Below are 15,563 nucleotides of genomic sequence, written 5' to 3' on the forward strand. Positions count from 1 at the left end.
GTAACATTCCTCTGCACAGAAGCACGTTTTACAAATTCACCTCAGAAATAATCTGAGATAAGCAGGGTGGAGTGTCAGTCCCATTAAGGTCCTTCTGAAACAATCAGCTGCAATACCCCATCCCCTGGCCCCACAGCAGCATTCCTCAGGCAGACTGGGATAAGGACACAGCTCCTGGAGTGGTGTTTCAGCAGCCTCTGAAATTTCCAATTGCTGCCTCACTTATTGCTCATTGTAGGGAATGAGCTTGGTAAATAGTTTTTGTGCCTGGGCTATCGAGTTGTCAGGAATGATTTTAACATAAACAAGCAAAAAAAAGCCAAGCAAGGCTCACCAGGCTTTGGGAGGATGAGAGTACTGCTTTGCTGGGGTTTGGTGTTGCTGTTGTTGTTATTATTAGTTATTATTGATAACAGCAGCAGTGATGGGAGGAGGTTTCTCAGTGTGGCTCTCCTGAGGAATCAGAGCAGCCCAACCCCAGAACAATTCCAGCACCACCTACATGATGTCAGGCTCTGTGCTCTGGACAGGACACCTGGTTTCCCCCTCTCTTTTCTAAGAACACAGGACAGACCCCACTGGCTCAGCCCATAACTCCTCTGTCCTTGTGTCCCCTGAGAGCAGCCAGGACCCTGACACCTTCCCAGCCTCCTGCCTTTCCTCTGGTGGCTCCATGGGCATTTTTAGCACCTGTAAGAGTCAGAGTAAAGGAACTCCCAGGTAACCAACACAGCCAGGAGAGCAGCTCCTTCTGCCTGTTTGGAACCTGCCCTTTTCTAACTTCATCTGCTCATTTCTCATGGGGGATGATCTCTCTCACCCTTTCCATTCCCCTCACGATTTTATCAGCTTATGCTGCATTTCCCTTCATTTTCTTCTTTTCCAGCCAGAGCCCTTTGGAAACTTTGAACCACCTTATTGCTTTTCTCTCAATCTTTTTTCACTCTGCTTTATCCTCCCTGGGATCAGGGAGGGGTAGGGAAAACCTGCCCGAGCAGTTTCAGGCGCAGCAGATTTATACAGGTCTGCTGGTGCTTTGTTTTGTTTTCCTATTTCTCCCCTAGTACTTTCTAACAGCCTATTTACCTTTTAGACCACTCCTGAGCACTGGGCTGACATTTTCATGAGACTATTTATTGCAATATGAAGTCTTGTTCCTCCGTGGTCAGAGTCAGCTCAGAGTCCATCATCTTCTTTGTGTTTTTGGAATGTGCATCACTCCTCAGTGAGTCCCATTTCTCATCTTAATGCCTGTTGCAGCTGCCTCAGAAGGTTTCTCTGCAGTCCTTCACAGCCAGTTTTCATCTCTAGCAGCCTAACTAATATCATCAGCAAATTAAAGACTATTCCTCTTCCCAGGCTCCTTATGAAAATGCTGAGCTGTGTAGTCCCAGGACACATCTCATGGATACAGCACAGCAGATCTCCTGTGCTGCATGAAATGGATGATTTACACCTGGCTGTATTTCTCATCTTGTAACCCAATTTTTGCCCATGCAGTTTTCACTCCTTTACAGCTGCTCAGTCTCCCAGAGAAGCTTTGGTGAAAGGTTTGGTGCAAAGCCTCTCTGAACCCCTCACAGGCTGCAGTGACAGCCCTGTCCCTTTCCATCCACTTGTTGAGCCCTTCAGAGCACTGTGATGGATTTGGAAGACAAGATTTTGTAAGACAAGACTTTGTAAGACAAGAGTTCCTGGCACAAAAGCTGTGTTGACTCGTCCCTGGCATGTCACAGCTGTTTGGGCACTCACTCCTAATTACATTTGGAAGTAATTTGTCTGACTTCTGAGTTAGCAATTTGTAGTTTTCTGTTCCTCCTTGCAGCTAGTTATAAATTTTCATCTTTCAAGGACCGAGGATTTTTACTTCTCTTTATTCTTTTATCTTTCTATCTATAATTTACATTTACTTCCACAGACACTGCAGCACATCAGGCATTTTTGATCATATAGACTAAAATTGTTAGGATCATAAAATCATAGAATGGTTTGGGTTTGAAGAGACCAAAAATCATCAATCCACCCCTGCCATGGGCAGGTACACCTTCCCAGATTGCTCCAAGCCCAGTGTCCAGCCTGGCCTTGGGCACTGCCAGGGATCCAGGGGCAGCCCCAGCTGCTCTGGGCACCCTGTGCACTCCCCACCCTCACAGAAGAATTTAATCCTAATATCACTCATTCTTGGGATGCTGCAGCACCATGGGCAGAACTCAGCTGGTACAAATGGCAGTGAATTAGTAACTAATCACACAGGTTTTCTGGAGCCACTCAGGTCAGAGCAGTAAATCCCATATAAATTTAATTGCACCCAAGCTGCATTTTTTCCATTGTAACTAAAAAGGCAAAAAAAAAACCCCAGAAAAAAAGAGGCAAATCAAGCCAGTGCTTGCTGACATTAAGTGGCTTTGACTTGAAAAGGTATCACTGACGTTCAGAAATGAAAACAAGAAAGATAACAGGGTTAGAAAGACATTTGCAAGCTGCTTGCACTCTATTGACTTTAAACAAGGAGATAAGGCTGCTTCCTCCAACCCTGTTACCCTCAAGAGTGAGTGAACTGTCAGGAAATCCTCAAGGCTTGGACAAGCCCAATCCACTCCCCAGGCAGGATGCAGCAATATCTTGCTGCTTTAACTGCCCCCATCTCTTTTGTCTGCAGGTCCCTATTTATCACAGGAAACAAATCCCTGATCTGCTGCTGCCTTTAATGCACATAATCAGAGAGAAGTTCAATAAAGCCAATGAGGATGGGATGTGAAGGGGATAAGGATGCCAGCTCGGATATTATTTGACCCCAGGTTTTGCCCATCTCCTGCTGATCTGAGGAGTCCTCTGACACATTCACTAAACTAAATGGAACAATCTTTGAAGCAGCAGCCATCTGTTTGGGAGGCAGTGAGGGCTATTTCTGCTGGGAGGTAATTGGCTAGAGGAAAAGAAAAGTCCTACAGTGAAAGAGGGAAAGATCTTGTACCTAAAAAACTGAAGCTGCAATGAAAAATACCTGGCCAATATTAATATTTCTATTTATATAATGTTATAGATATGGATAGTGAGGCCCTGGCACAGAGTGCCTGGAGCTGTGACTGCCCCTGGATCTCTGGAAGTGTCCAAGGCCAGGCTGGACAGGGCTTGGAGCAACCTAGTGAATAAGTGAAATGGCAGGGGGAAAATGAGATTATCTTTATGGTCTCCAACCCAAAGCATTCTCTGATTGCACAGTGTCTATGGTTATATTGACATCAATATAAATAAACACAAATAAAAATTTTATAAATATAGATATGGTCATAATTAAATTTAAATCTAAATATAAATATAAACAAGTGGCTTCTCATTGACGGAAACCAACCTTCAACTAACTCACGTTTGCTTGAGAAATTCCAGCCAAGCTCTCAAACTTCTTTTCAGTTGAGCTGATTAGCCAATGTTGAAAGGAACTTCTAGGGACACAAGGTCATGGCCAGTCTGCTGGACAAGCCAGAGTTTGCTCTCTAAGGATGAACTGAGCACATTCTTAACCCAAGCCTTGCTAATTTCCCCCTCTCAGATACACTCGAGGCTCCCTGCCCTTCTGAGACTCTGAGGTTTGAGCTGATGGGATGGAAGCAGAGAAGGGACAGTTCTGTTTTACACCAAACCCACCAAACCCACCCTCCACTGCCAAAACCCTGAGGCAGGACATGAGCAGTAACTCCCAGGTGGTGCCTTGTCACTGACAGATTTCCTGAAAAATCCCTTTGCCAGGATTTTTCTCCTGAGAAGCTGAAAGGCCTCAGAAAAGAAATGTGAACAATAATTATCTGATTGCTTGGAATGTGGTCTGGAGATGGTTTGCCAACAGGTGCATCTTTGATTGGTCTCATGTGAGTTGTTTTTCACTTGCTCACCAATCACACGTCCAGCTGTGTCAGGACTCTGGCCAGCCACAAGATTCTATTATCATTCCTTTCCTTTCTATTCCTTTCAAGCCTTCTGATGAAATCCTTTCTTCTGTTCTTTTAGTAAGTTTTAATATATCATTTTCTTTTAATGTAATATATATCATAGAACAATAAATCAGCTTTCTGGAATGTGGAGTCAGGATTCTCATCTCTTCCCTCATCCTGGGACCCTCCAACACCAGCACAGTGTCTTACCTCAGGCTCCCCACAGTCACACTCCTCTCCATCCTCCACGTAGCCATTGCCACACTTCTGGCCCCCAAAGGACTCCTTGACCTCGGGCAGGTTGAAGAGACACATCCCCACTCCTTTCTCCAGGCTGTTCTCCAGGTCCTTCCTGCTGCAGCTGCTGAAGACCATGGGGAATGGATAGCTGGAGAAAATCCACATGGGGACAAAAGGGAGGTTGTTATAGGAGATGAAAACCTCTCTCTCCTGTCACACCAGTGACATTTCAGCACATCTGTGCCTTAACCAGAAGATTGTGTTCACTTTTTGTCACACAGAATTGAGATACAGCAATTCACTGAGAAATTGAGCTCAACCTATTAATCATAATAATAATGATAATTTCTGACTATGAGTAAAGGAAATTTCACTTTTTCACTTCATTTTGTAGCTGTTGTTAAGGATTGGAAATGTTCACATTTGAAATTCCTTCTCCCTCTTTTGCATATGGAGTTATAATGCAAATGATGATTATGAGCCTAAAGAAATGCTGGGTTTGCAAGTAGTATCCTGCATTTGCAGGACTGCAAAAGACCCTAATCCTTCTTGGAAATTCAGCCTCAAATGGCAAATTCATTCATCTTGCTCTGCAGAATGGCAAACTTCCTGCTCTTTTCAGGAAAAAAAAAAAAAGAATAAAAGAAAAAACCCACTGTTACTTGATAAGAGCCTGCTTCTGCAATTCATCAAAGCTGAGCTTGGGAACTGCATGCTTAAAGCAAAGACAGTTCTTATTTTAAATCTGCAGGACTGTAGATGATTTTAAATATAACAATATTTTTAACATATATATATATATATACATACACATATACACATATATATAAAATAAAATTATATCTTTTATATTATATATTATATTATTCTATATGTGAATATATTATATTTATATTATTTTGAATATATTATTTAAATAATAATTTTAAATCAGCAGGACTGTAAATAATTTTAAATATAACAATATAATACATATAATATAATATATAATACAATAATATATAATATAATGTAATATAATGTAATGTAATGTAATGTAATATAATGTAATGTAATGTAATGTAATGTAATATAGTATAATATAATATAATATAATATAATATAATATAATATAATATAATATAATATAATATAATATAATATAATATAACATATTAAATATGATATTATTCTATATATGAATATATTCTATTTGTATTATGATAAATATATTATTCAAATAATAATTTTAAATCAGCAGGCTGAAAATATTCCTGTCTGGAATTCCCAGAGCTGAGTGCAGGGTGGGCCCTGCAGTGCAGACAGGCAGCAGCTCCCACTCCTTTTGCAAACACCCAGTCAGTGAGAACAGAAGAGCCCCGTGCAGCACAAAGCCAGCAGGTAATTGCTGTTTGTCCCTGGCAGAGCTCAGTTATGTTGAACCTGTGTCACAAACAGTGTAAAACAGCTTCTCCCCTCAGACTGATTTCTTTGTCCAGCAGAAACTCAACATTTCAGCAGCTCAGGAGCCAACCTGGCCATTCCACTCCCCTCACTGACTGCTTTGTGTCATTAGGATTGTTATCTTTGCAGACAAGCAAGATAACAGACAGAAATGTTGCACTGCTGAACTGCAGACTTCCATTAATCTCCTGGTGTTTCTGATATCCTCAGATGAAAAGCTTGTTTTGGGAATGATGATGCCCGTAGGTCTTAGAAAGGGATAATTTCTATTAAAAAGAAAGAAATGTTTGGCAACTACAAATGCAATAGCGCTTCCTGTGCTGACATAAGGAAGTTAATTAGGATTTTCTAGGAGGTTATGGATGCATTACAGAACAGAATATATTTTGTGCCTAGTTAAAATTACCTCTTTTACAGTTTCTTTTGCAATAAAACAGCCAGCTCATTGGAAAAGAACATAAACATGAGTCTGAAGAAGAAAATAATTTTCCAATATCACTATAGGGCTTGTCAAGTTAAACTAAACAGTTTTGGGTTTCACTGACATATGACTTCAGAAAGCTAATAGGCATCTTCATGTAATAAGCTGATTGCTGGAAAATATCAATGTTTCAGCAAAATGACAGAGTTTAAGATAAATAAAGAAATTTCAGAATAGCAGGAGGCAGGAGCCAGGCTGCTAGCTGGGACCCAAGGGAGGACAGGGAAGGAACTTGGAGTAATGGAACAGAAAATAAAGGCTCTTGGAAAACTAGTGACCATTTTATATTGAGCAATTGGAGATGTTCTTAACAGGGCACCACAAACTTCTGTCCTACCCTGAGTGTGACTGGGAAGAAACTTCACAAAATTCTGTGAACAAGCAGATGGGTGCACATTCCTTGCCAAACAGCAGGAAGAACCAAAGACACCCAGATATATCTGACTGAGAAATCCTGATGAGGACTCAATGAGACAGGGCCCTCACATGATAAATGAACACTGCATCACCCAGGCAAGGTGCTGCTCTTTGTGGCACAGGTTTGCTTTGATACCCACTGGGGTGAGACAAGGAGACACACACCTGTCAGGGAGTGAAATCCATCCAGGAGCACAGCTAATGCAGGTGACACCTCTCAGCACACACAGATCACAAGGACAGCTCACCAGTCCAAATGTCCCTGTTTTGGGGCAGTTCCTTGGCACCCCTGGACTCCCAGGATCACTGGCATGGATGTGAGGTGTGTCTGTCCATCAGCAGGAGGGCAGAGGCCTCTCTCCCTGCCAGAGGTGAAATGGTGTCATTGCTGATGAATGAGCTTGATGTTTCCCCCTCAAAGGAACTTCAAGCTGTTTCCTATTTTGAACTCAGAGATCCATTCATCTTCTGGCTTTTCCTGCTCCTGACACTGGTTTCCTCAGCTGACATCAGTGCAGCACATGGCACATGATGACATTTCCTGAAACGCTTCTTCTTTACCAAGTAATCCCCAAATAAAGCAATAAAACCCCAGAAATAAACCCAGCTGGTGGAAACAGAGAAACTTCAGGGTAGCCACACCAGGCAGGAGAAGGTCCCACATCAACTGGTGCCAACTGGTATTTATTGGAAACCTGACTGATCTTTAATGTGATGTTCTGATACACAACCAGTCTTCTTTTCTTGACCAATGAAGTCCCATGTAACAGCCACAGCACTTTATTGTTGTGATTTTAGGCCATATTTTGTCTGTCTTTGCAATTTTAGAGCTGTTTCATCAGAAGAATGAAATGCCTGGCAGATGGGATGGGAAGGGAAGTCGCAGATATCAGATGTCAGCAGTGCTCAAAGCCATGCTTGGGTGGATCTGGAGCTTGTAAAAATGCTAAAGGAATGGTGATGTGAAAGGAATTCATCCTCTGAACAAATGCAGGATCTTCCTCCCACTCCCCTGTGAAGAGGCTTCTGATCCCACCTGGAAGGAGCTGCCCCAGGGTGGGAGAAGGAGATGAAGCCAGCCCCTGACCCATCTCCCAGATTTCAGTGATACCCAAACAGGGACGTTTGTGCTTCCTGTGGTAGCTCAGACAGTTACTCAGTTGGAAAACCAGCTCATAAATGCCACGAGAGAACATTCCAGAGGTGAAAAATTCATCAGCAGTCTTTATACTCCATTCATCTCCACTCAAGACATTTTCTGCTACAGATCCTTATTTCTTTTTACAGTTGGAAAGAGAAAGGACACTTCAGTCCAGCCTCACTCTTATTCCAAAGTGCTGTGTCCCATGCATTTTTTACACTGTCTGAATCTGTAGATTTAATACACAATGGATCATTTTGTCAAACTGTTCTGGCTGTGGGTACAACTCTACAGAACTCAAATTGTTCCCAGCACTACCATCAGTCTCCTCAGTGGCTTTACAGCAAGGAAAATCACTTCAGTCTTTCTGCCCCTCTCGAATCCACAGCATGCCTTGGTGTCTCCTTGGTGCTTAAAAGATGTGTTTAATCCCCAGCAACAAACATCCCAGTTTCCAACAAAAATAGCTTTGCTGCTCCTGCAAATAAGACCTTCACAGTTGTCAGAGGATCCCTGGTAATCGATTCCTTGGGAAACAGAGCCTGGGCTTGTCCCATTCATTTATATTTCAAGCACCCCAGCCCTCCAAATGCCAAGTTCCTTTAGGCAGTTCTGCAGTTAGCCTGTATTAGATGGCTCCTTCCATTAACTAAGTGAAGTGGCATCAGCACTCTGTCAAGTCCCATTTAAGAAGAGAGGATTCTCTCTACCAGCACCTCGTTGCCCAGCACAGGCTTCTTTCTTTTCTTTTTTTTCTTTTGCATGAAATATAAAAGCTCATCTCCGTCATCTCCATTCCAGAGGAAATCCCCTTCCTCAGGGGCTGAATGACAGCAGAGTACAAGCACAGGAACTGAGCCACTGCCCCAGAAAATTACAGGCTGAGGAGATGAGACAGGCAGAGCACTGAGGAGAGAGGCAGTGGCTGCTGATCCGTGCAGGTCACAGCAGATCTGTGGTCACTGCTCAGGCTGCTGGGATGTTCCTACTGCTTGAGTCCCACTGCTCAGGCTGCTGGGATGTTCCCATCCCTGTCCTTCCCCCTGCTCAGGCTGCTGGGATGCTCCCATTGCTTGAGTCCCACTGCTCAGGCTGCTGGGATGCTCCCACTGCTGTCCTCCCACTGCTCAGGCTGCTGGGATGCTCCCATCCCTGTCCTTCTCCCTGCTCAGGCTGCTGGGATGTTCCCATCCCTGTCCTTCTCCCTGCTCAGGCTGCTGGGATGTTCCCATCCCTGTCCTTCTCCCTGCTCAGGCTGCTGGGATGTTCCCATCCCTGTCCTTCCCCTGCTCAGGCTGCTGGGATGTTCCCATCCCTGTCCTTCTCCCTGCTCAGGCTGCTGGGATGTTCCCATCCCTGTCCTTCCCCTGCTCAGGCTGCTGGGATGTTCCCATCCCTGTCCTTCTCCCTGCTCAGGCTGCTGGGATGCTCCCATCCCTGTCCTTCTCCCTGCTCAGGCTGCTGGGATGTTCCCATCCCTGTCCTTCCTCCTGCTCAGGCTGCTGGGATGTTCCCATCCCTGTCCTCCCACTGCTCAGGCTGCTGGGATGTTCCCATCCCTGTCCTTCCCCCTGCTCAGGCTGCTGGGATGTTCCCATCCCTGTCCTTCTCCCTGCTCAGGCTGCTGGGATGTTCCCATCCCTGTCCTCCCACTGCTCAGGCTGCTGCTGGGATGTTCCCATTCCTGTCCTTCTCCCTGCTCAGGCTGCTGGGATGTTCCCATCCCTGTCCTTCCTCACGGCTCAGGCTGCTGGGATGCTCCCATCCCTGTCCTTCCCCTGCTCAGGCTGCTGGGATGCTCCCATCGCTGTCCTTCCCCTGCTCAGGCTGCTGGGATGTTCCCAACCCTGTCCTTCCCCCTGCTCAGGCTGCTGGGATGCTCCCATCCCTGTCCTTCCTCACTGCTCAGGCTGCTGGGATGTTCCCATCCCTGTCCTTCCTCACTGCTCAGGCTGCTGGGATGTTCCCATTGCTTGAGTCCCACTGCTCAGGCTGCTGGGATGTTCCCATTGCTGTCCTTCCTCCTGCTCAGGCTGCTGGGATGCTCCCATGCCTGTTCTCCCAATGCTCAGGCTGCTGGGATGCTCCCATCCCTGTCCTTCCTCCTGCTCAGGCTGCTGGGATGCTCCCATCCCTGTCCTTCCCCTGCTCAGGCTGCTGGGATGTTCCCATCCCTGTCCTTCCCCTGCTCAGGCTGCTGGGATGTTCCCATCCCTGTCCTTCCTCACTGCTCAGGCTGCTGGGATGTTCCCATCCCTGCCCTTCCCATCTGGAATTTGCCTGGAGGGGCACTGCCTTGAGCTGCAGGAAACCCAAACCCTTCCAGCTGCACCTCAGGAAAGGTGGAACTCCTCTGGTTGCTCCAAATCCTGCCTGCCCACACCTCAGAACCCCAGGCCCACCTCCCCTGAGCACCATAAAACACCACAGATCTGTTTCCCAACCACTCAAGGGGTAACACAATGATTTTGGGAATTCTCCATCCATTGCACAGCAGGATAAACTACAGGCTAACCCTATCTTGAAATCATTTTGAAGATTATGATTATCACTAGCCAATCTCACTTTCTATTTCTTATTCAAGATCTGCAGGATTTTTCTAAAGGAACTGGACTGTTCTGTCCCAAATGTTGGTGCACACACCCAGCAGACACTATATGTACATACACATCTATTTATAGGGTTCATTTCTTCCAGTTCACATCACAACCTGATTATTCAGCATTATGGCAATGTTTATACAGAGCCTTTTACCAAAAGACCCTGAAGTGTTTTACAATTATTCACTCAATTAAAATGCACAAGAGCCCCAAAGAGCTCTGTTAAGTACCACCAGACCTCCCTCCCTGAGGTAATATGATAATTGGAGATTATATTAATTTTAAAAGGGACTTTTTTTTTTTCTTTGAGCATGCTTATGAAAACAACTGCTGGCTAGCTAATTTCCAAAGGTTCAGAAAACTGGGACTGAACTTTGCCCAGAATTCCTGAGAACCCAAACCTGAGGGGCCATACCTGGAAATAGCTCTGGCATCAGCTGTGCTTTTTAGGAGCACGAAGGTGCTTGAAGACAAGAGGGGAGTCAGAAGTTTCCGTGGTCCAACACCTGAATTTCCAACATTTTCCATGACACCACCTTGTCTGAACTGACCACCACAGTGACTTTGTATCTCTCTCAACCCAAGGACCCTTTGAGATTCAAAAATATAAATATTTAGTCTCCTTCATCTCCAAAATTCCTGATTTTTGGCTCACAGCTGAGGGGATGAGCAATGCATACCCTTTCAGCAGAGTATGGAGATGGGAGTTTGAGCTCCCCTTTGTTCAGACTCTAGAAAATGCCTGACACAGAAATATGTGGATTTTCTACTGCATATCCCAGTTTTACATAAGAACATAAAAATGGGGGTAGGGGGGAATTAAATTAAAGAACGGAGATAAGGTGGTTTTTGGTAATACAGGTGTAACTGATTTTTCCACGGAAAAACGGCAGCACTAGAGGGAGAAACCCAAATAAACCTCTAGAAGGCAGAAACCCAAGCAGCCTAAACGTTTCTAGACCCAGTGAGGTGTTGATTTCAAAGAACTGTGACAATTTTCCAGCCTCCTCTAACTCCTGATCTAATTGACGTAATTCTTTTGCACTCAAAAGCATCCCCTTGGTTTTAACCTTCCAGACTTTATTACTGCTCTCCAGCTTTTGAAAACAACTTTTTATGGGCTCCTAGGAGAGATGAGCCTACCAGAATAAAAGTGAATTTGCTATGAGATGACATTTTTTGACACTCCAGCTCTTCTGTACAGCAAGTATGTTAATGAATTAGTAAGCATAAAGAACTTCACAGAATTAGGTGTCAAGCAGGAGATAAAATCCAGTTTTCTTTGATATTGAAATAGGTGTTCAGATACTACAGATCCCTTCATGTATCAAGTTCTGTCACTACACGTTATTTCCTACACCTCACGTTTTAGTAGCAATTGTTTCAAATTAGACAAGTGCCAAAATGTGGAAAGACTTTTTAATCCATTAATTAGACAAGTGCCATAATATGGGAGGGCTTTTTAATCCATTATTTAAACAATGTCTTAATTTCTAAGTACTTCTGAGGGAGAAAAGCACAAGTGCAGTTTTTGACCCCACCAGCACAATAAAGGGGGAGTTAAAGGTATCTCCAGACTGTTTCACACCTAAAGCTTTTGCAAACAGCAAATTGGGAAAATTAGGAGGGGGGAGGAAGCTGGAGGAGCCTTTGGGCTCTTGGAAGCAGCACAAGATATCAGTCTGATATCTCTGCCCAAGATATCAGTCCCAGAGCTGATGGGGCACATCTTTTTCAGGTGATTTGGAAGGATTTAGCTAAAAATGTAAAGTGGTTTTATCTACAGATAAAGTATTTGAACAGGAAGTTTGCTTCAAAAGGTAGAGGACGTCTGACAACCCACACTTATTTTTCTAGCCTATTTTTCACTCCCTTGCTCCTCTTTTAGAGTTTTAATCCCTGGAGCAGTGATAAAGTAGAGCACAGAATTGGGCCATGTAGTTAGAGATGACATCAAAGCTCTTCTGAGTTCATGGCCAGTGACTTCAAAACAAGCCCAGAGCTCTCCTGCAGCTTTTGTCCCCCTCACTACATGGTGGCTGCTGACCCTTCCAATAAATAACTGGGAATATCTCACACTGGTGCTTCATTTAATTGATGTCTGCTTGGATGCCTTGACGTGCTACAGTGGAATTTCCAGGCTTATTGGAAAGAAAGCCTTTCCAAGGAAGTGTTTAAACTTTGCACACAAATGCCTTAAGTTTGTTTTCATTTTCCCCTGGGGATAGTGCAGATTCCCAGGATGAATTCCAGCAATCTCCCTTCAGGTGCCCAGACTGGATTGACACAGCCCCAGCTGAGGCTTGGCCTCTCCCATTACACAGAAGGTGAAATTTTAACTACCTGGAATATTCAAAAAGGCAGATTTACAACTCTGGATGTGGGACTTGAGGGCAGAACAAATGCCTGGATGGTTCCCAAAAATCCATTCTGCAAGGGAACAACACTTAATGGCTTTATACAGTATAGACTGTTGTGGCAGTCACAAAACTGCCAAATAAAACATTATTAGCAGTTACTTTCCCTTTGACAAATAGATGGTCAGAGAAGTTTTTTTTTTTCTTGGAGGAGAGGCCTGTTGTGACTTTCCTTTGTGTTCTGGGGGTGAAGCAACACTAAACCAATTTATCACCCCTGACAGGATCCTGACTCTGTGCTGGAGTTATCTGCATTGCAAAAGCTCCATGGGAATTGAACTCAGACAACTGCTCTTCCTGTTGGAGACCAGACAGCCAAGGCAAGGAGCTGCAATCACTTTGAATTTGCCTCTGGCTCATCTTTTGCTCTGTTTCCTTTTAGACCACTACCTCATTAATAAAAATTTGCTGGATTGCTGAGAGTTCAGGTTTCACAATCTACTGCTTAGAATTTGAGGCTAACCCAGTGCTGACTACAGGAAAAGTCAGAAAGCGAGGCAGAGCAGAGGGAGGGATGAAAAGGCCAGGTCAGGTCTGCTGCCAGGCTCAGGAAAAGCAGGATGCAGACACCCTGTGCCTGCCAGCAGCTCCCAGCAGTGAAGGAAAATCTGGATAAGGAGCACAAGCAGAGTGCCCTGAGTTTCAATTTTGTCACACAAAACACAACATCCTCAGCATGTGATGAGCAAATAAAGACAAATGGTCCAAACCAGTGCTGAAGAGCAGCTTCCTGCTGATTTCTGATTAGGGAAAAGGTGCTTTGGTTAGTTCCCAACATGATTTTACAATCTGCTTTTGTTCCAGGCAGTTACATTCCAATTTTCTCCCTTGAAAAACCTTGGAATTGATTTTTTTTTCAATGGGCCAGGAGCAGACAAGGATGAAAAAAAAAAAAAATCTGACTTTGGGAATCAGATTGATGGAAAGACCAGTCAGAAAGAGGGTACTCAGGAGATGGATTTGGGTGAGGATGAGCCTGGACATCAGGTGAGCAGATCAAATGACACCAAGTTAAGGGAAATGGAGCCCAAATAGGGCTAAACCCAACCAGGAGAAACCCAGGCCAGGGAGAAGGGATTTCACAGGAAATCCTGAGTTGGAAGGGACCCACAAGAGCCCTCCTGGCACAGACAAACCCCAAGGATCAGCCCTGTGGATGGAGAGGCTGTTCCCTGGGAAGAGCAGGAGCAGAGAATGAAGTGCATGGAAATGCCACTTGGTGAGATGGGGGTGCTGGAGAAAAGAATCTGAGCCTGCAAAAAGCTGGGAATAATAAATACCTGGGGGACAGGTTCATATTGATTTCACTTAGCATCTGTACTACCCAGGCTCTTAATAAATCAGGGCTCCAAGACAGCAGGATCATGGCTCAATTTTTTGTTCTTTGGGAAGATCCAAAGAAAAGATAAGTGAGGTAAAACAGTGCCAGAAATTAGTCTGACTCTCCCCAGCAGTCCCACCTTCCCTTCTTTTGTTATGAGAAAAAAGCTCCTATCACCTAAAACACCTCAGATGAAGGGAACTGGTATTCTTAAAAAAAAACCCCTAAATATATAATAACAAGGAATCATTTTTTCTGCCTTCCTCTTTGTTTTTCACAGAGCTGGAACAAAGAAAAATTAGCATCCACATTGCATTTATTTCATTACTTTAAGCCATGAGGACAGGATGGATCCAGCCATGATCCAAGACTTAGGGATCCTTAAAGAGCAAATTAAAATTTCCCTCACAGGAATGAAAGGCTTTTGATAAATCTAAAAAAAAAAACCCCAAAAAAAAGCCATATTGACCCTGATGAAATCCTGACCTTATTGAAACCCGTGAGAGTTTTCCTTCCAACTCTGGATTTCTGACCTGGTGGTGATTGGCTGCCAGGGGTGGAGATGAACACAATTCCATGCTGAAAGAGGCAGACAAAAAGGCTCTCCAGGACACCAAAGTTATTTCATTTGTTCACCTGTTCATTTTTAGTGCCTTTACTCTCAAATAGGTAGTTTCTTATCTTAACCTGCATCATTCATTTGCAAAGGCTGAAATGGAGCCTCCCTGCACTGCTGCCACCAGAACCCCCCAGGAAAACCTGCCCAGCACTCCCTGACAGGCTCTGGCATTAGAAAAGATCAAGAATGACTTTGCAGGAAGGAATTATCAGGGCAAAATTTTCAACATTTTGCACATCCATGGCAGGCACAAAGGGCTCTGTGATTCCCATGACAACTGGAATTGTGGCAAATGCAGCTGTGGGCACCAGTTAATTGCAGGGATTCAGCCCTCCAAGCCCACAGCAGCTCCTTCAAGTGCTCCTGGGCACACAACACATGTTCAAAAAGGAGCTTTCCTGTGACCTGGAGGATTTGCCCTTCAAGGTATGTCCCCATTTTCAAGCCAGGAATTTGGAATTTATTAACACCAATTAAAACTGGACGCTGAGTGCTTAATTCTCCGTGCACTGCTCTGCAGATTTATCCCTGCAGGTTGAAAACTTTGGGGTTTGTTTTTCTTTTCTTTTTTTCCTTTTGATTAAACAGCCAAGATAAAGGGAAATGTCCTGATATGATTTGTTCTTGTGGGTCATGGCAATAGCAACACTGCAGGAGAAAAATGTCCCTCTCAGAGCTATATTTCCTATGGATATTACAGCAACAAGACAAAAGGCAGCTGAGCTCTCTCATCCCAGCATCCAGGCCAGGAAAAGTGGATACATCTCGTGGCAGAAACCCCTGCTCGTCCTTAAAGTATCTGCTATAAATAATCACACCAGGAGTAAAATGTGCTTTCATTTGAGAAGTCACCTCTCTCCTTGTCAGCTTCACTTACAGCAAAGTCACGCTGTCAATCTGGGAGTTCTCCTTGAGAGTACACCAGCAAAGCCAATTATTTTCCCTCCTAACAGCA

At 44.3% G+C, this 15,563-nt stretch overlaps 1 protein-coding gene across 1 annotated transcript in view; it reads right to left on the minus strand.

The window, feature by feature from the left end:
- The window catches only part of ADAM12 (ADAM metallopeptidase domain 12), a gene marked incomplete at both ends in the record, with an annotated part of 193,657 nt that overhangs the window by 25,536 nt on the left and 152,558 nt on the right, over positions 1–15,563 (minus strand). Inside the window, one exon of the mRNA XM_084210182.1 lies at positions 4,140–4,317. Within this exon, the coding sequence (XP_084066308.1) occupies positions 4,140–4,317 (178 nt within the window). The remainder of the gene's footprint in view (positions 1–4,139; positions 4,318–15,563) is intronic.

This window comes from Fringilla coelebs (genome assembly GCF_963513975.1).
Source record: "Fringilla coelebs genome assembly, chromosome: 8".
NCBI classification, from domain to species: domain Eukaryota; kingdom Metazoa; phylum Chordata; class Aves; order Passeriformes; family Fringillidae; genus Fringilla; species Fringilla coelebs.